The sequence below is a fragment of the Gadus chalcogrammus genome, chromosome 15, assembly GCF_026213295.1.
Source record: "Gadus chalcogrammus isolate NIFS_2021 chromosome 15, NIFS_Gcha_1.0, whole genome shotgun sequence".
NCBI lineage: Eukaryota > Metazoa > Chordata > Actinopteri > Gadiformes > Gadidae > Gadus > Gadus chalcogrammus.
In genome coordinates, this window is record NC_079426.1 from 13,999,035 (window position 1) to 14,019,956 (window position 20,922).

At 46.4% G+C, this 20,922-nt stretch overlaps 1 protein-coding gene across 1 annotated transcript in view; it reads left to right on the forward strand.

Moving 5' to 3' along the window:
* ttc27 (tetratricopeptide repeat domain 27) overlaps positions 1 to 20,922 on the forward strand; it is a 62,184-nt gene that overhangs the window by 34,842 nt on the left and 6,420 nt on the right. The window contains exons 10-16 of the mRNA XM_056609471.1: positions 1,261 to 1,374; positions 3,852 to 3,947; positions 5,333 to 5,455; positions 9,385 to 9,612; positions 11,447 to 11,545; positions 12,404 to 12,456; positions 16,941 to 17,106. Of these exons, the coding sequence (XP_056465446.1) occupies positions 1,261 to 1,374; positions 3,852 to 3,947; positions 5,333 to 5,455; positions 9,385 to 9,612; positions 11,447 to 11,545; positions 12,404 to 12,456; positions 16,941 to 17,106 (879 nt within the window). The remainder of the gene's footprint in view (positions 1 to 1,260; positions 1,375 to 3,851; positions 3,948 to 5,332; positions 5,456 to 9,384; positions 9,613 to 11,446; positions 11,546 to 12,403; positions 12,457 to 16,940; positions 17,107 to 20,922) is intronic.

Genomic DNA, 20,922 nt, shown 5'->3' on the forward strand with positions numbered 1-20,922 from the left:
ACTTATAAATACCTCACCAAATATAAAAATGTACAAACGAGTGTATAACTGCTCAATTAAACATGTAAATAATTACGCGCACATTAATTTAGAATCGAAAGTATAACTGTATAAACAAATGAAGATAAAGAAGTCAACTTTATCAAATTCTTAGATGACAACTTAACTTACTGACTACTAAAACATATAAACAGCAATTTCCTAATTCATGATTCAACTCAAAATGTCTGCAGACCACACACTACTTTTACAGAGTTGGTCCCCACTAGAATATCTCTAAACCCATGATAACACTTAAAACTAAAAATGAAGTAGAAAGTGTTGAGACCTTATGATGCTAATACACTGCTAGCCTTAGTAGTGTGCCAACAGCGATTGGACAAATAACGTCATCCAACAACAGCCAACCAACCCCAACAGATGTGGCACTATGTTGGTGTTTGTTGGGGCAGGGCGAGCAGCTTAATGGTCGTCTGGATGGTAATCAAAGGTTGGTTTACTCACAGTGTACTATTTATACTCTGAAAGATAAAAGTAAAGTAGAACCCTCGCCACGCCTTTAGTCCTGTTCTCGAGTCTATTTCATGGCATCATCTTTTTGCAGTTTAGACTTTGGTATGCTGTAACATTAGATCTTGGAGAACATTCACAAATGCATGCACATGCACATGCACATGCACATTCACTCCCACACGCACACACATTCACTCCCACACACACATGCACACACGGGTACGCACATATATGTAGATGCACATATGCACGCACGTGCACACGCACGTGCACACCACACACTAACAGACAAATTCCTGAGCATCCTAGCAGACATGACCTCAGCGCTACGCTACGCTCACTGGAGATTAGCCAACGCTGGGAACAGCTCCATCTCTGCTGTGAGTTACATCCACTTCCTGTCGCCACAGGAAGTGATGTTAGCCCGGCTATCAGTGCACACACAGCAGACCAGCCACAACCCAGATAACAGTCAGCGCAAACCATCCAATCCAAGCACACTACACCAGTAATTCGGCGGTCAGAGTTTCAGATGTGTTTTGCGTTTTGAACTTTTCGGACAACCAAAGGATGAGTTTGTAAAATGTAATATGTATGTTTGATATGTGATTGATTCATTCGATGTGCAATATATTTGTCATATATCTTGACATAGTACTCTCCACTGTATCCTGTCTCAGCCTCAGCTTCTTAAATACGATATTAATATGCATTTGATATATCTTAATGAGGGCTTTCACTCCGCAGTGTATCCTGTCTCAGCCCCAGTTCTGGGCGGTGGAGGTCAGCGCTCTCTGTCTGAGGACCCGTCTGGAGCGAGGCAGCTCCCGCAGGGTGGAGAGGGCCATGATGCAAACACAGGTACCGGAATATATACATGTGTATGTGCATCGACAGTGTTGTGGAAGGCCCGAAGGGTCAAACATACGCCTCGTTTTAGACGGGCATTGATATAATTCAGTTAAATAGGGCATTGAGTTATTGCCGCAAAAAAATATTGCATCTACATTGAGGCATAGTTTTGACACTTTTGGCTTTCCATACGTGTGTGTGTGTGTGCGTGTGCGTGTGCGTGTGTGTGTGTGTGTGTGTGTGTGTGTGTGTGTGTGTGTGTGTGTGTGTGTGTGTGTGTGTGTGTGTGTGTGTGTGTGTGTGTGTGTGTGTGTGTGTGTGAGATCTCGCGGCACGGACCTCTCGGCAAGGTCAGCATTGGAAATGAGATGTGCCGTGTGTGTATTGCAGCTTGAGTATGAATGCGATGAATTATGCGTGTGTTTTAGCATTTGTCTGAGTGTGTGTGCGACTGTGTGTTTGCATAGGCCAACACCGTCTCCACCGTCCACCATCCCCCCCCCCCCCCCCCTGACAGAAGTGGTCAAGTGTTTAGGTTTGATAGCGGGTTGTGAGGTGCTTCCTAGCTCTGACGTGGTGGTGGTGGTGGTGGTGGTAGCACCGGTGCAGAAGGCTGTTAAAGTATCCAGACACCATACAGCTGTTCCGACTGCAAGCCTTTCCTTCTTCACTCTGCTCTCTCTCACACGGAGGGAGGGAGGGAGGGGCTGTCTGGTTCTAATCACGGCAGCTGCTCTGGGGTGGCGGGTAGTTCCCCCAGACAAAGAGGATTCTGGGACTAAAGGAGGTGAGAGAGGTCACTGCTGGACTTGAGATGGAGGTCCAGCAGTGACCCCATTACTCCTAAATGCCTCAACTCCTTGACTCATACTTCTGTAAACCATTCACCCCTTTCACCCCTTCACTCTTTAACTCAAACCCTCAAAGACCTGCCTAACCCCTCCACTTTTTCAACATTTATCATCTCCCCCCTTTATCCCTTGATTCCCTAAAACGTAGCCCCATAGCTCCTCCGCCCCTAAACTCCTTCATCACCCTCAGCCCTCCACCCCCAAGCAGTACAACCAGAGCAAGGACCTGTTCCAGCAGATCTGGGCGGCTCTGTAGTTATTCCTCTGGAAATGTCAGCACTTCCAGAGGAATAACCGCAAGGACGGAAGAGCAGGAAGTGGAGCAGCAGAACAGGAAGTGATCCGATGGTTGATTTACGCGTCTCAGTAAGCATCCCTTTATAGCACACCATCCTCCAGAACATCTGTGATTGGCTCACACACCGCTGCCGCCGTGTTTGGCGTGGACCACAGCCAGCAGGATAATGTGAGAAACACCAATCTGTGATGAGAAACAGAGGAATCCACGAGAACCAAAAGAGTCTGAACAAGTTGTGAGAGCCTCTGGCAGCTCACTCCCGTTCAGACCGAATAGTTTGAGGGGGAGAGAGAAACATGATGAAGGGATATAGTGTGAGAGACAAAAGAAGGGGAAAGAGATGTTGAGAGAGAGACAGACAATCGCATCAAGCTTCAAATCCCTGCGCTTTTCCAAAAGCGTCCGTCAGTGCACAGTTTGGGTCCCGTGGGGGTTCAGTGGGACATTCGAGACCGGTATTTCTCAGGACCCTCTGATACGGACGTATTAACCCAGACGACGGGCTTCCACGAGCCGGTAGTGCGTCAGCTCTAAGGTCCTCCTGTCAGACGACCTCCATGAGTCTTCCAGACTCGTGATGGATTGTTCTGGGATTGCGCTCCGTCTGAGCGATGCGTTGTTGTTGCTTCTAGCCCGAGGTGCTCCAGCTTCACCGCAGCAACCCCCCCAGGGCCCTCCTTTCCGTATGAATCACCCGCCCCGGGCCTTCCACCAAACCACACAACTTACATGTAATCGTCTGATCCAGGTTAATCCTCCCCACTGACACAGTGCGGTTGCATCGGAGACGGGACTTTTCCCGATGTTAATGTGTATACCATGACACTCATTCCTAATGACGAGAAGGATGGAAAGATGTTTGCTTGGCGGCTCAAGACGTTGGTGCGCTGACGATGTCGACAGTTCGACGTGTGGCGACCTAGCAACAGGTCGTTCCCTCTCTCTTTAGACACGCGTTCCGGTCCGTCTTCACTGTCCCGTCCATAAAGACACAAACGTCAGCACCACTCCTCCGCCACCTCCTGTCCAACGCTCCAAGCCGATCCCGTCTCCGATAACATTCCCAGCCTTGTTTCAGGGAATGGAGCGATCAGCTTCGCTCCATTGCCGATGCAATGCCGTTGCCATGATTCCCCTTTGCAATGCCCGGGGGGGGGGGGGGAGAAGGTGACGGCATGTTTGGATGAACATGGTTCTTGTCATAGAGGTGGAAGTGTCTGATGACGGTTGGATGGTTTTTCAATGCTACGACACGTTTGTTCAGACATTCACAAGTCTGTATTCACGATTTTGCATTCACGAGGTCCGGTACTCCTCCGTTCGTTTTTCTTCTTCAGCTGATAGCAGACCACTTTGAGGACCCAACTTGTCCAGTAAGCGAGCGTCTGAAGATCTTCTACTGCTGCCAGGCACCACCCCACTGGTCAATCCAGGTACTTTGCCCCTTTTCATCACCTGCTGTATTGAGATAAAAAGTCAAAAACCTCCACCTTCTATTTTATATTGTGCGGTACTTATCCTTCATCACCTGCTATATTGAGATCAACAGTCGAAAACCTCTTATTAAAAACCTTCTATCTAAGTGTGTGTGTGTGTGTGTGTGTGTGTGTGTGTGTGTGTGGGTCTGGGTCTGTGGCTATACGCCCACTTCCTGTGATAAGATATCCGCATTTCCCTCTGTCCCGCTCAGCTACAGCTCCTATCAGTGTGTCAGCGTAGGTTTTCCTGCTAACGGGAGAAAACAGTAAGCCTAGCTGGGCCTAAGCTAAGAAGAAGAGGTGGATACGTACAGAGGTCGGAGGGTGTGTAATAACTAAGAACCGCATAAAGGCGAGCGGGGGAAGGTGCTGTATGACCACCTGGCGAGGGAGGGAGGGAGGGAGGGAGGGAGGGAGGGAGGGAGGGAGGGGTTGATGGAGCTGTAGTGCTCCAGTCTGTTCTTTTTGATGCTCTCTTCCTGGACACGGAGTGAATTTGCCTCGGTCTTAAACTGGTCTCGGATGAATTGGTCTCGGAAGTCTCGTTCCGAGAAGAGACCAAGCTGTGTTCCAAATTGCATAGCAACATGTTTTTACAACTTTTTTTTAATGTAATCTCTTCCAAGAGAGTGCCCAGCAGTGAACGCTTAAATATTCAGAGAAGTCAGGCATCTATCTTGCATATGCCCACCATAAGGTTTTCATAAGGTTGATTGCTGATTGGCCAAATACCAACTGCACCACCAGTGACTATTGGTTAAAATTGGTATTAAATGTCCCCGCTCACAACCATCTGATATAACGTTCCCTTAGCAGACCTCAAGTCTTTTCTGTCATTCGTTCAATAGCCAACAACAAGGTGCAAAGTCAGCGATAAACTGATGTAGCATATTTCATATTTTCACTAAATCAAATCATCATCCCAGGTAAAAAAAATTCCTCGGCGTGTCTGGGTTTAGTTGTAGAGGCAGGAATCCGATAGAATATGTCTGGTTGCTAGTCCGATCCCCGGCTCCCCCTAGCAGCGTTTCGAGGTGTCCAGTTAACCCTAACCTCTCCCGACGAGCTGTCTCTTGCCTTGCATGGTTGACACCGCCGTCGGTGTGTGAATGTGTGCATGAACGTGTGATTATGATTTTTTTTTAGGCAATGATTGTAACGGCTTTAAGTGGCCGCTGTTAAGCGAAGCGCGATATGAATGCAGTACATTTTCCATTTATATCTGTGGCTGTGGAGGTTGGACCACAACGTATTGTTCCTGACTGTGTGTTGTAAAGCTGGTATAGTAACCATGCTGTGTGTGTGTGTGTGTGTAACTGGATGTCTCTGTGTGGTTGTAGAGCCAGCTGGCCAGCCTCCTCATGGACCTGGGCTGCACCAGCTCAGCCCTGCTGCTGTACGAGGAGATGCAGCTCTGGGAGGACGTGGTCATCTGCCACGAGAAGATGGGTAAACACGGCAAGGTGGGCGAATACGCACACATGCACGCACATGCATTTCCGCACGCACGCCGGCACGCCCACACGCATGCCTTTCTTCACATGCACACGCACAAATCACATGCATTTCTACACACACACGTGGGCGCGCACACCCACACAAATGCATTTCACACACAGACAGACAGACAGACAGACAGACAGACAGACAGACAGACAGACAGACAGACAGACAGACAGACAGACAGACAGACAGACAGACAGACAGACAGACAGACAGACAGACAGACAGACAGACAGACAGACAGACAGACAGACAGACAGACAGACAGACAGACACGTGTTTAAACAAGTGTGAGCACCAATATCTTTGTCCTCTTTCAATTCGCACGTTTTCCCTTTATGGTGGAGCTTGCTTTTATCTGCTATATGGATGTGCACTCCCACTCACACCCATATGATAAAAGACAGTCACACATCCCAAATAATGCATTTCATTATCTTCATCGTCCCTGATTTTCTGCAGCCCAAAAACCTGTTTATTCTCGGGTCTAGCAGATAAGGGCGCGGTCACACATGCAAACGCACGCACATACCCACACACACACATAAGTGAGCAGAAGTCCAGTGTGTTTGGGTTGGCAGCCTCCCTCTCGCATGCTCTTCTCGCTCTCTCTTTCTCGCTCACTCTCTCTGTCTCTGTCTCTCCCTCTGTCTCTGGGAAGGCCGCTCTTCAGCGGCTGAAGTCCGTCTTCAGATGATTGATAAAACATGGTCGGCCCTCTGCCTTTCTCCCCCTCCATCGTTCTTTCTTCTTCTGGCTCTCTCCTTGTGTTTTTGTGATGAAGCCAGCAGGATGGATCTGCTCTACAGAGGTCAGGTCAATTCAACAGAAGGAAAGGAGACGGAGGGAGAGAAAGCTTTATTTTTTCTTGCGTTACCGATACCACTGAAAATAAATGTGAATGCTTCTTACGTCGTACACTTGTTTTCAATAGACTGCAGTTTTGACAGTAAGATGTACACATTGCCTGTTTATGTTAATGCTGGGCTCTATCTCGATGTGTCTTTGACACACTTCCCATAGGCTTTGCACGCAACCTGTAAACTGTGAGTGCCCGGATTTGTTATACTTTTTATATTCCAGCAGTAGACACTTGTGGTAGCTCTGCTGTTGTCATAGCAATGTTTCATTTATTTCCACTGTCCAAGCGTACCTTAGCCGACGCTGATTTTCCACTGCACAACAGATCCGTGACTGTAACCTCCAGGGTTACCTGTGCAACTAGTGGAACGCAGGGCTTGGAGTTCTGCCTATTACGGTTCTCTTTAGGCCAAGTCTCCATATTCCTACACACCATAGTCCAGCCGAGCGTTTCTGGGGCCTGATGGCTAACCTCTATCCGCAGGAATCTCAGAGCAAGAGGCCCATAACGCCACCTTCACCATAATGACATAATGATCGGATTCACTTTAAGTTGCTTCCGATAAAAGTGTCTCCTTAAGGACTAAATACTAAATCTCAGTGTGCCATCTGATCTGAAGTCTGGACCAGCAGGCGTTGAGGAACATGATGAGGTAATAATCATCTGGTTCTTCTTAAAAGGTTCTGAGAGCATCCGCCCGGGCCTTGAACCCAAAACACCTCTGTTGCTCTAAGAAGACTAGCTGTCATTCAGGATAATTACTAGGATTTTCTGCGAAAGATCACAGATCATCGAAGCGCACTCAACCCATTCTCAACCCATTATTCAGTGCATTTTCCCTCAGTGAAACATTTTCAAAACGCTCTACACTTAGTCCATCCAGGGACCAACTGGGGACAATACACTCAGTATCCACCACCATCGACTCCCTCCCTCCCTCTTTCCAACCACCCTCCGCCCACCTGGTGGCCGACCCCACCCTTACCCGCTCCGACCCCGCCGTACCCCAAGCCAGCTCCCTGTTCGGGCCCCTGAATGGGGCTCTTTCAGGCCTCCCTATTGCGTTACAGCTCGTGTTTTCCCCCGGTCAGTGTGATGAGCCAGGTGCGTTTAGCCACTGCTCTCGTCTGCTGCGGCACTAAGTCCCGGTTGTTGTCTGGCCAGGCCTTTATGTGGAGCCACAGGGCATGGCCAGTGAGTCGCCAGCCGGTTTGTATGTAATTGCTTGGTGTCTCTCCAGCGTGCCATCTCCTTCTCTAACTATTTATAGTTGTTGTAGTCTCTTGCGTTGCACCTGACTCGCCCCTGTTCACACCGTTTGTCCTGTAACCCCCGATGGATTCTGATTGGCTCGTTGACATTCGTTTCACTTGCCGTTTCAATGGGACTTTTATAATCCGATCACGCTAGGACTCACTCAATGTCCGGCCTGGACTCTTCCAGAATCGGGTTCAGCTGATCTGATCTGAGGAACACTAATGACCTAGCATCCCATTTCATTGAAATCTCACAATGGACACAATATGGACATATTACTGGCTACGTGATTAAAAACACCATCTCCATGACCGGTGATTCTGCCTATCAGCCCATTCAGAAATTTGCTGGACTTTGTTTTTTCACAGTCCAGTTATCAAGCTATCGACCACTATTCCCAAAAATATTAGTTACTTTTTTGCATGGCTTCCATTCTGCAGACAAAGGAATTGGCACATGTTGTAATATTCTGGTATTCCATGGTGTTCAATGGAATGGGTAATAAATAGGATGGCAGAGTCTTAGCAGCGTGCTTCCTGATAGGCTGAGATATTTTGGTGATGGACTGAAGAAGTGTCTGTTAGTAACCTAAGAACTAGTAAGTCACCTATAAGCGCAAAGTCTTTCGTCTTTTCGAAAGGCTACCACTGTGAATAGCCACAACTACGCTCTGAAACTCTCTGGAGGTGGTGCAGCAGTGGTATGAAAGACTGAGTAATGAAGTTCCAGGGACGATCCCAGTGGAGTTCTCCACCAAGCCTCCACCAGTTCCACAAGATTGCCTGGCGTGTAATTCCCTCTCCCAGCCTTTAGCTCTGATGATGTCCTGCTGCCTCACACTGCTGGCAGGCAGTGGGATCCTTCCTCCACCCTGAATCTACCCGTGTCAAATAGGACTCCCTATGATAGGAACAGACCAACGTTAAACTTGCTACATCCTGAAAAGTAGTATCCACTGTCAACACTGTGTTTGTCAAAGCTAAAGTGATGTATGATTTACATTGTTACATTGAAATGCATTTGTCATGTGGCATGGTGCTGTTCTATGTCGATCCCTGTGTGTGCAGACCAAAGAGGTGGTCAACCTAGATCTGACCTATTTTGACTTTGATTTGAACGTCCCTGTGTCAAAACACATTATAGTTTCAGACTGATCCAGTCTGCCATTTCTGTTAGGCTTTATGAGAATGTGCCTTGGTACAGTTCCCTTACTCGCGTGCGTGCGTGCGTGCGTGCGTGTGTGTGTGTGTGTGTGACTTGATTTAGACTACTCATACAAACACACACAATTTCACACAAAATTCACATTTTCATTACTTGATGCTGTTCCATGTTTGGTTCCATGTTTGGACTTTAAATATTGTAACCTTGTCTGTGACTGCTTGCTTCATGGTTCCATGTTTGGACTTTAAATATTCTAACCTTGTCTGTGACTGCTTACTTAAGATGCATTCCTAGACCCGTGTATAAAATGTGGCAAACAATATCTCCCAACATCTTAAGTTTAGCATCTCCAATATCATCCTGTCTGTCCACTTGGCACTGAGCTAGATGTTTATTACAGCCATGAACCTTTAACGATGCTAGGGTTGAGAAATGGCATACACACACACACACACACACCCCCTATATTGGCCAGGCGCCTGGCCCAACCCCAGATTGAGGAATCCCAGTGGAAACACATCGTGGTATCGCTGTCCTGTTCCAACGTGACGTTTGGTGGAGCGGAGGAATCGACGCATCACCTTCCTCCCACTGCTCTGTCCCCAGGCGGAGGAGGTCCTGAGGAGGGAGCTGGCGAAGAAGGAGACTCCCAGCCTGTACTGCCTGCTGGGCGACGTGCTGCGGGACCACCAGTACTACGACAGGGCCTGGGAGCTGTCCGGGCAGCGCAGCGCCCGCGCCATGCGCTCCAAGGCCCTGCTGCACCTGCGCAACAAGGAGTTCCAGCAGTGTGTGGACTGCTTCGAGCACTCCCTCCGCGTCAACGCCATGCAGGTACACGGCACTGAGAGGACGAAGGGTTCTGCACATGGACGGATAGAGAGGGAAAGGTTCTACACATAGAAGGATAGAGGACGAAGGGTTCTACACATGGACGGATAGAGAGGGAAAGGTTCTACACATAGAAGGATAGAGGACGAAGGGTTCTACACATGGACGGATAGAGAGGGAAGGGTTCTACACATAGATGGATAGAGGAGGAAGGGTTCTACACATAGATGGATAGAGGAGGAAGGGTTCTGCACATGGACGGATAGAGGACGAAGGGTTCTGCACATGGAGGGATAGAGGAGGAAGGGTTCTACACATAGATGGATAGAGGAGGAAGGGTTCTACACATAGATGTATAGAGGAGGAAGGGTTCTGCTTATAGTTTGATAGACCGTTTATTTTACAGTTAAAGCAAACAAAATTGAATGAGAACACTGTTGGGCTAGAAAGTTTAAGCTGTAAGATTAAAAAAAACATAAATATTATTTCAAACATATAAAACTGAAACAAAATAGAAATCCTTGATCCGTTATTGTTGGTTTCAATCTTTGCTGTAATTTAAACTGGATGAGTTGACCTTGATTTTCCCTTAAAGCATTCAGTCAACATTATACTGAAACATTATAGCTTCCAGTGGGTTATAATTTAATTTACACTAAATTGTGTAATCATTACCCATATTAATACAGTAATAACACAGTAATACAATAATTAAATGATTCACATTGACGAGAGGTCACAGAACTGCAAAACCATTTGTGATGTTTCAGAAATGTGAACTTTAACCCTTCCCTCCATTGATGAGTGAAGGGTTTTACTGGTGTTACCACCAAGGTATGCCTCATCGTCCTTTCAAAATGATGAAATGCCAGAGTAGATCCTCCGTCACTTTGAAGTGCGTAGAGGATGGCCTGGTATCTGGGCCATATCAAAGCAGTCCAAGGCCCAGGGTTAAAAATAGAAGCAAAATCCCTTCCTTCAATGGATTCAATTGAAATTAAATTCAACCCAGCTGGCATTGGATATGCGCACACACACACATACACACAAGCACACGCACAAACCCAAGGAGATTGGGGTCAGAGGTCATCGTGGTTGGTTGTCAGGATAGACACCCCGCTGGTAGATGATTTCCTGTGGATGAGCCTGTGGCCGATCAGAACGTCCGGTCTGAGCTTACCTGTCCAGGGTTTCTCTGGTCGGCCAGAAGTCTAGCATCACATGACGGAGGGTCACATGTTCTTGACGTGGGTTCAGTCGAATTACCACTGCGCTTGGAGGGTAATTGGATCTGAAAAGTGCTTGAATGATTTTATTTTCAAAACAACAGTATTTCAGTTTATATCTGGTCTGGAATGTGTGTGGACACCATCAAACCACAAAAGACCAGACATGTAAGAAAATTGCTGGGGAACAAAATGACTCGATTCAAAACAAAAAGCCATTATGATCGGAAAAACAACACTGTCAAATCACTTGGAAAAACTGAAAAGCAATCAACTTCCACTGTTATGAATGTGAATGTGAGAAACAACATTGAGCCATTGAAAACCTACTTTGAGTTTCGGAGATAATTGCATACAATTTAGGAAGATGGATGCGACTGGTGCAGTTAGAACAAGATCATTTTAGAGAAGATAGTATTTCCACAGATGACAACAGACAACCTTAGGTTTTATCTCTCAAATTGCCACACTCCCTCAGAATATTTTCAGGAAAAACCTAAATATATTCGATAACTATATTCGAACGTTTAGACCTGTTTAGACCTCACACACACACACACTTGCACATTCTTAAGCCTTTAGTAACCCTTTGTGTGTGTGTTTGTGTCCAGCTGGGTGTGTGGTTCTCTCTGGGCTGTGCCTACTTTGCTCTGGAGGGCTACGCGGGAGCCGCCCGCGCCTTCAAGAGGTGTGTCAACCTGGAGCCAGATGTAAGAACACACTCTTCGCCACATAGCTACACACTCAGTATGACACCACTACACACTTTACACTCACCCCTACACACTCTTAAGAAAATAAGAACTCTGCATAAACAGCATCAATACACACTCTACTAACACTCGTTACACAAGCAGTAGATCTCACTCTACTGCTCACTCTATACAACATGACTAAACCCTCTACATGCTACACACAGCATGTGTATAGAGGTTGATTTTGAAGTGGGCTGCTGACTGTACTGCTACACGGACATCTGTGGTGGTCTGGTCTCTAACCTCCACCATTTCACCCCCACACACACACACTGCTGCACGTTAGAGGTGTTTACGTGTGTGCATGCGTGTGCATTTGTGTGTGTGCGTGCAAGCACCTCATTTGGAGGTGTGTATGGAGGTCTGCCCCCCAACCCCACACACACACACACACACACACACACACACACACACACACACACACACACACACACACACACACACACACACACACACACACACACACACACACACACACACACACACACACACACACACACACACACACTCAAACACCAGCTGTGTGCCACCACAATATCTTTTCCCGGGGCGTCTCCATGGTCTGAACGGTTGTTAGTGCCACCCGACAGACTCTGTTTTTCTCTGTTTGTTTTTCGCGCCTCGCTGGTTTCCCCTCCGTCTCTTTCCTCCTTAGCCTGACCACTCCAGCCTTCCCCACGCCGCCTCCTTTCACTCTCAATGTTATATTTATTGATCTCTCTCTCTCTCTCTCTCTCTCTCTCTCTCTCTCTCTCTCTCTCTCTCTCTCTCTCTCTCTCTCTCTCTCTCTCTCTCTCTCTCTCTCTCTCTTAGAATGCAGAGGCATGGAACAACCTCTCCACAGCCTACATCCGTCTAAAACAAAAGTAAGTAGAATAAAGTGTCCTTCACATTACAATGGCCTCAGCGCAAGAGCGTAGCACAGCTTTCAATGGAGAGAAGTGTTGCACACTCTGATGTGTTTGGAACGGCTGTGCCGGCCAATTGGACCTCTCGATGCACGTCCAATTACATTAGAGCTTTGTTTGACGTGCGAAACCCAACAGAATCTAAACAGCTTTCTTTTGTTTCTCAACCTAGATACATGTGTTCTGAGTTAAAAGCGCTGAACTCCCAACTGTTAGCTGTCTGTATTCCAAACGCCCAACCTAGCTAGGATGCTCACTGTGTGTAAATTCAACTCTGACCCATATCCACGCTGACCTTGAACCCGATCGCCTAAACTAATCGGCAGTCCCACCTCGCCCCAAGAATCCTTCTAAAGTGTGTCTGCTTTACCAGAGCTTTACAAATAGCCTGTCAAACAGACAGGAACAGAGCCGCATATGTAAAATGCTTTGAACCAAATTGGACTGCAAGTACGTTCTCTGTCGTCGCCTAACTATGAGAGTGGGAGCTGCTTACAGAGACAAGTACGGAGCTAATAAGCCTCCTACAAATCTGCCTTGTCCTCTTTCCACTCCTTACCAACACTGTAGACGTCACTGGCAGGCAGGCAAACGCTGCAGTTGGTCCTCCACAATCGTACACAGATGTATCACTACGGCCTCACGGGCTAGTTACCTTCAGGTAATCTGATGGTAATCCGCCACCAACCTGCTGGTAATCTGCCCGTAATCCGCCAGTAACCTGCAGGTAATCTGCCACCAACCTGCTGGTAATCTGCCAATAATCTGCCAGTAACCTGCTGGAAATCGGCTACTAATCCACTAGTAACATGTTGGTATCTGGCCGGTGGACATGCACCCTGGGGCGAAGTAACCGTCCCACCCACTTATGGGGCTCAGCACCCAGGTGTGCGCTGTCACTGAAGGAGTTGAATTTCCACTCTGCCTACCCGAGCTCTGATCTTATGTAGAATAATTATCATAAATTAGATGAAACCTTCCACCAGATATGAAGCCCAGTATCACCACAGACGATTTAACATTCGTGTTCCTCACACACGCAGGCTACAGCTTACTGTCAACATGATATCTAACTGCCGTGTTGGAGAAAACACATTTAAATTCCTCCGTTTTGTGATAGCGACGCCACGAGACGCCCAATGGAATACGGGGATTAAGGGATTTTATTTCATTTTTTAGCCTTGATAGTTAAATAACTTTGTCCATTCCCTTAAGACCAAAATATTACCAAACATTAGACCTGTCAAACTCTCCTTCTTAACTTCTACAGTTTGTTGAATTGACGGATAGGAAAAGTAAACGGTTGGTGTGTTGACAGCTAGGCATGTTGTTTTGCTATGGTTTATTTTTGAATATCTATGCAGATGCTTCTTAGGATATATTTATCATGTTATTTGCGGTGGTAGTTAGCCCTGGATCGCTCTCGGGAAACGGAGCACTGTACAACAGGACATTTATTTTTTCACGTACTTTTGACTGCGTCTTCTAATGCAACCTCCACTATTTCCTGTCTTGAAATAATGTTGTGCACTCAACCGACTGCTAATTTGATTTGAATAATGTACATACAGATGGTTATATAAATAATATGAATATAAAACTAAATGTAATTGAAAGTTGACAATTTTCCATTCATATATATCCATAATACATATTCGTAAATGGAAGCCAACTGGTAATAAATAGATGTCTTGGGAAATTTCTCAATCTCGTTCTATTTACCTCCCATCTATCTGTCTGGCTTCTGTTGTGGTTCAATCATCTAAATGGTTGGTGCGTGTTTGGAGTGAGAAACTCCTACCTGATTACTCCTCTCTTTTCTCTCTATGGACTAGACTCTAGTTTGCAACCTTACACACACACACACACACACACTCCAACACACCTTTAAGCTAGTTTAGACGTGGATCAGTTTGCTGTTTTTAGCTTCATGAAGGCGTTCCGAAAGATGAGGAAGAGAAGGAGGAGGGGGAAACGAGAGGCAGAGGAGAGATTAGGTGTTATCTAATAGCCGTTAGCTCCTAACTATCCAACAACAAAAGCTACAGTTGAACCTGATGATCATGACGATTCTACTATTGATTGATTGTCTTGGTGATAAAACTGATTGATTTGCTTGATTCAGGGAAAGGGGTTGGCGCTTGTGGGAAACGCACAACCGCACTTACAAACAAACGCACACGCACACACACCCACAAACGGATACACATAATGGATACATAAAAAAAGTGCCAAGATTATATTTACATTTCATTCTTGGCAATTGTAGCTTTCTCATTCTCCCCCTCAGTCACTTAATCACTCTGCATTATACTCTCTTTGCATTCTTACTCTGTTTCCCTCTCCTTCTGCTCTCGCTCTATCTCTTTCTGTATCCTTTTGCACTCTCTTGCTCGCTCTCTCTCTCTCTATCTCTCTTATCTCTCACTCCGTTTCCGTCTCCTTCTGTGCTCTCGTTCTCTCCATCTCCTATTCTGTTTTCTGTCTCCATATATACCACAGTTTCTCTCTCTCATTGTAGCTCTCGATTTCTGTTTTTCTGTCACTATTTATCGTCTTTCTCTTATCTCTCGTACAACTCCGTCTCTCCTGTTTTCTGTTTCTATACATCTATATCACTCTTGATTCTCTCGGCCTCTCGGTTTTTTCCATTTCTCACTCTACCATTCTGTTTTGTGTCTGTTGTATCTATCTCAGGTTCTCTGTCTGCTTTCTCTTCTGTTTCTGTCCACACACACACACACACACACACACAAAGACACCCCACACACACTTCTGAGCGGTGTGTGACTCCAGCCTCCCGTCTGGAATGGCCTGGCTGGTTCGCACAATAATCCCCGCCTGCTAACCCGTCTCAAACCTCCGCCGTCTTCTGCAGCTTAAGCAATGCTTGACCCACGTCGTTCCGTGCTGCCGGAGAACCGGGGCCAGACGGCTGCCTTGTGTTGAATGCCCGTCGTGCCTCCTGGTGCACCCGTCCTCAGTCTGAGGAGTAGAGTGTATTCTGGTTCCCAGAGACCCATTCTGTGTTCATCTGTATGCGTTGCACACTCAAAGACTCTACATTTTCTCTTTTATGGACTTGGGTTCTGCAGGGACTCTCTATTTGTCTTTGAGCGTCGAGCTCCAGCCAACGGTGTCCCAATGCAGCAGGGGCTCTTTCTTCAAAGTGATAAATACTGTTTGCCTCTGAGGACTGGCGAACCCCTCTCTGTTGGTTAAACATTTGTTTTTTAAATCTAGTTTATCAGATTGAGACAGTTAAACAGGTCCGCATGCTTCAAAATAAGTATTTCTTTTTTTTTTTCCTTAAAATCCTTTGCAGACTTAACTGTTTGATACTATTCTGGTCACTCAACGTTCCATTAGTTTAGACAAGTAGCGCCTGGGAGTCGGTAATCAGGTCAAGATAAATCACGCCCGCCCCGCATTTCTTTCTAATCACACACAATGTTCACATTGCCGTAAGTAAGCTGCCAAGATTTCGTCACATTGCAAAGTCTTGGAAGTGCCAAAAAAGAAGTTGGGCAATGTTCGTGTTCTCCGCAATCCCGTTGTTCTGTTTTTCCGACCTCTCTGATCTTATGTTCCCGCGTGAGGTATGCTGACTGCTCTACGTACGCAGCAGACATCGTATTTGTGTTTTTAAAGGTCAGCTAACTGATATTTAGCAAACAGGCTGTATTAGACCTTTGAAGTGTAAAAGACTAACAGACTATATGGCGTTTCAAATCAAAGTATCAGATCTTGAATGAACAGCCTTTCCGTCTTTCCAAGTCTCAGGTATACTCCCTCTGTCTTTTCAGGTAACTACCAGTCTCTGTGAGCAAATACAACTCTGTACTGTAAAGTCAAGCTGGCGCCCTCCGGGAGACTCTATGTCTTTTAAAGTCTATAAGCCAACTGTTCTGTTGATGCAAAGCCTCTCTCTCTCTCTCTCTCTCTCTCTCTCTCTCTCTCTCTCTCTCTCTCCTCTCTCTCTCTCTCTCTCTCTCTCTCTCTCTCTCTCTCTCTCTCTCTCTCTCTCTCTCTCTCTCTCTCTCTCTCTCTCTCTCTCTCTCTCTCTCTCTCTCTCTCTCTCTCTAACTAAATCAGTGGCGTGTGCTTTCAGGCCTGAAATTAAAGAGCAGAGAGGTTCCTAATAAAGCCCTGGTGGATAGAAGGGCTTCTAAACCCTCCAGAGAGGCTTTAGATTTAGTTTTTTATTTAGTTTGTTATTTAATGGATGGATGAGCGATAACAGGAGGGGGAAAGGTTTTTCTAGATCGATCCGAACCACACTCTTACCTAATCAGCATCGGTACCTCCCTGGTACTACGCAGCAGAAAAGGCAAATAACTGCCAGAGCAATCCATACATTTATTGTTTTAATGTTTTATCACACTGTTTCTCTGTCTGTTTACCTCTCTCTCGCTCTCTCTTTCTCTGTCTCTCTTTCTCAGGCCGCAGGCGTTCCGTACGCTCCAGGAAGCTTTGAAGTGTAACTACGAGCACTGGCAGATCTGGGAGAACTTCCTCACGGTGTGCATCGACGTGGGAGAGTTCTCCGAGGCCATCAAGGCCTACCACCACCTCATGGAGCTCCGGGAGAAGTACAAGGACGTGGAGGTGAGCACCCACTCCACCAACCCGTCAAGCGGTTTGCTGTCAGTCAGTCAGCGTTCGGAGGACGGTTCGGTGCAGGCGATTCAAAGCATGCATGGTTAGGCTTTGATTCCCACCTGCGGTAAAACTTGTCGCTCTCTCTCCCCTTCAACGCACTGCTCCGTCTCTCTTCACAGTTCTATTCATAGAGCCACAGAATGCATTTATATAGAACATTTTAATGCAATCACAAAGCATACCATTTTATGATTGTTTGCCGAGCAAACATTAGCAACATCAATACTGTCTGAGCGTGAAGATGGCGTCTACAATACCCATTGCATTACTTAACATAACCTAACGATGTAATACACTTAGTTATGTCAAGAAACTTAGTATTCAAATGAATAATGTAAGCTGAATAACCTATCTCTCCTATGACTGGTGCTATATGGCAACATGTTCAGAGGTTTGGTTGACCAATTACGTTCAGACATTAATTTAGTACTGTGTGCTTTGCACTGATTGCATGGAGTTTTAGAGAGCAGAGTAATCATTTGAACTGAAAGGCTTCAAATGTTACGTCAAGAAGTAATGGAGCAAAATTTTCTCTTTTGAAGTGCGCCATTGGTATGCAAAGTGAACTTGCTTTGGTCAACACAGAACTCATGCTTATTAATCCTTTGCAGGATTCTTGCTCCTTAATTGCATCATTCAAAAGTATGAAAGTTGCTGCCTCCGATGAATATTTGGCTGCTCTGTAGTGGTTCAGAGAATCTGATTGGCTGAAAAGGAGAAGGAGGTGTACAGATGTTGCCTCAGGGTGATTCAAGGACAGATTTCTTCTATACATCAGGTTCAGAAGGCCCCAATTGCTCCCAACACCAACCAAAATCACTTATTTTATTAAAGAGTAAAAGGCCAACACTTGTTTATTGCAGCTGTTACATTTTTTTGATTAGCTTACCTGTAGCACGCTTCACCTGCCTCTAGATTCAGCCAATCAGAGAGCAGTCACGTTACCTGTGGATGGTGACATCCAAAAATACTACAAAACAAAATATGTTCCATGCTCAAATTCCCTTGAGCTCCTTAAAGTGGAGCTTTCTCGAACAATCTCATGCAAAGCCATCTATGGCAATAACCTGTGATGAAATACTGCTTTTGAATCCCCATATTGCTTATTAATCTTGTTCATTGTGTGGGTGTGTCTCTTAAAAGCCTTAAGAAATCCTGGCGATAAAATCTCTTGATGAATCAAGAGAGACTAATTGCAAGTCCGCCAACGCATTCTAAGAAGGAAATTAGAAAGATTCAGAAAAAAGGAATAACCAGTGAGAGAGAGAGAAGGTTCTTTCACTGTAATAACTGCTGGTGTGTGGAAAAACAAGCAATTAATATTTTAAATAGACCTATCGCCGTCGTCTTGCCCGAACGGAGCCCTCCACATCACAGCCCCACGCACACAGATTTCTGACCCCTGATACTCGATCTCTTTGAACCTCTCAGACACGCGCACGCTTTCACACACACGCGACAACTTTGTCGCACTTAAGAAGTCTTAAGGGCTTTCTGAAGGAGTGTTTGAACGAGTGCTTCAATTACACCCTCAAAATACTGCGATAATAAACCAGAGACGTGGTTTCCTGCTTTCTTCTCTCCTCAATACTGCCTCAACTGGCCCCCTCTACTCACTGTACGCTAAATATACAGGCAGAGTGCCAATGTCTTTACTGTGTACTGCCTGTGTATTCAGTGTCCTTACCGTGTCCTTACAGTGCGTACTGTACGCTCGCGGTCGACTGGCTGCAGCTCAGCCTTGCAGGGGCTAAAGAGGTACGCACACTGAAGGTCCTCCCCCCTCTTCTGAATAATCAGGGTTAGGCACGTTGGTGCGCTTTGTCTAAACACCTCGCCCGGGCCAGGCCTCCTAGGTTTGGCCGCGTGTCTGTGGACCGGGAGGCCAGCGGTCCCCCCCCTCCGCTCTGATCCACGGCCCAAGGCTGCGGAGAACATATTGTTGTGTTCTCTACCCAGCTTATAGGTCTGATTAGTGTCTGGGATCTGCCAACACACAGGCATGCACAGAGACATTCAGAGGCATTGGCACGCAACTCGCAAACACACACACATGCACACGCACACACACACACACACACTGATACACACATGTGAGACAGAAGAGGTCGACGTCGGTACATGTGCACACATTATGCACAAAAGGGCACATCCATGCGCGCGCCGTTCGCCACTCTATTTTTTGCAGATGATCCCACGCTGGTTTCTGATTGGCTGTGCCGCGTGGCGTTGGCGGCAGCCCCGCCTCCTCTAAACCCTTAATCAGATCCGTCACGAGGAACTCCTTTTCCCTCCCACCATCTCACCGTCATTAACGCCCAGTCACAGCTCTTAAAAATAAGTCTGATTTGCATTTGCCCCTCTCCTCTGGTTTTTATCATCTGTTGTTTACACGCGGAGGCTGAGGCAGTGAACAAGGTCGTAGAGAGAGTGTGTTTACAACACAAGACGCTGCGGGTCGCTTGGTTGGATTAACAAGCCTGCATCTTCCATACGTCTCTCAAACCAGCTCGTCTATAGCTGTCTGTCACCGTGCTGCATATGTGCGGATGTGTTGGTGTGTGACTGTATCCTAGGTGAAAGATGAAGGTGTGGGGCGGGGCTGTGAAACCCGAACGTGTTGAATTATTATTTTAATTCTGTGTGAGTAAAGCGACTGAGGGAGTGTGTGTGGAGCGTACAAGAGATGTGTGTGAGAGAAGGTGTGCGTGTGAGAGTGAGTCTACATGTACCTCTATTAAGTTCCTTCAGTGGTAGGGTCAGCCGGTTCCTCCAGGACCAGCTAGTGACGGTGTGATGAGCTTGGATCACTGGCGCTTCTTGACAGGCGTCTCCTTAAGCGCCTCACTCGGAGGCAGACTCGGTTTATTGTCACTGCAGTTCATTTGGAGTGTGTGTGTGTGTGTGTGTGTGTGTGTGTGTGTGTGTGTGTGTGCGTGTGGATAAATAAAGTCATGTTGATGAACTGCTTATTAAAGCCTTCCAGCCCAGGGCTGTTTATTTGAGAGAGAGAGTTGTGTGTGTGTGGTTGGATGGGTGGGTGGGTGTGTGTGTGTGTGTGTGTGTGTGTGTGTGTGTGTGTGTGTGTGTGTGTGTGTGTGTGTGTGTGTGTGTGGACACATGGGTGTGCATGATGAATAATTGACTGTGTTCTCTTTGCCTTTTTGTACCCAGAATAATTGTTTTGTATTAAAACTTGCCTCTACGATTTCTACGAGTGTGCATCTGATGCGTGGATGTGCAAACGAGAAGGTGGGAGTGAAGTGTTGTCGTTGTTCAGGCCCATGGGCGCCGTTTTAATTACCCATCGTCCATTAGGGCCCACTGCCTGTGCACTGCCAGGATCGCTTTTCCGTTGCCAACGACGATTGAGCCGAGAAAATTAGTTGCCATGTTCCTCAGCCATAGCGGCCACTTCCAGTAGTGAACGGGATTATTAGCTGGACCAACGCTGCTTGGTGGTGCCATGATCTTCTCCACGCCGATAAGTGTTTCAGTAGCTCTTCTCCTGCTGTCTCTTCCACAAACCTAGTTTTTGATCGCACACCGTGTTAAAGTCTTATTGGAACATGCAATAAGAAGAAGCATGTCTTATCTGATGCAATATATTTTGTTTTTATCTAATGCAATATTGTCATACTGTATTTACTTTCATCACGATAGATGAGCTACAGATATAGAATAAATATTTAACAATTTCAGTGTTTTGTTTAGTTTTTAAAGGGCTTTTGCTGTCTTCAATATTAAATGTACTTTAGTCAT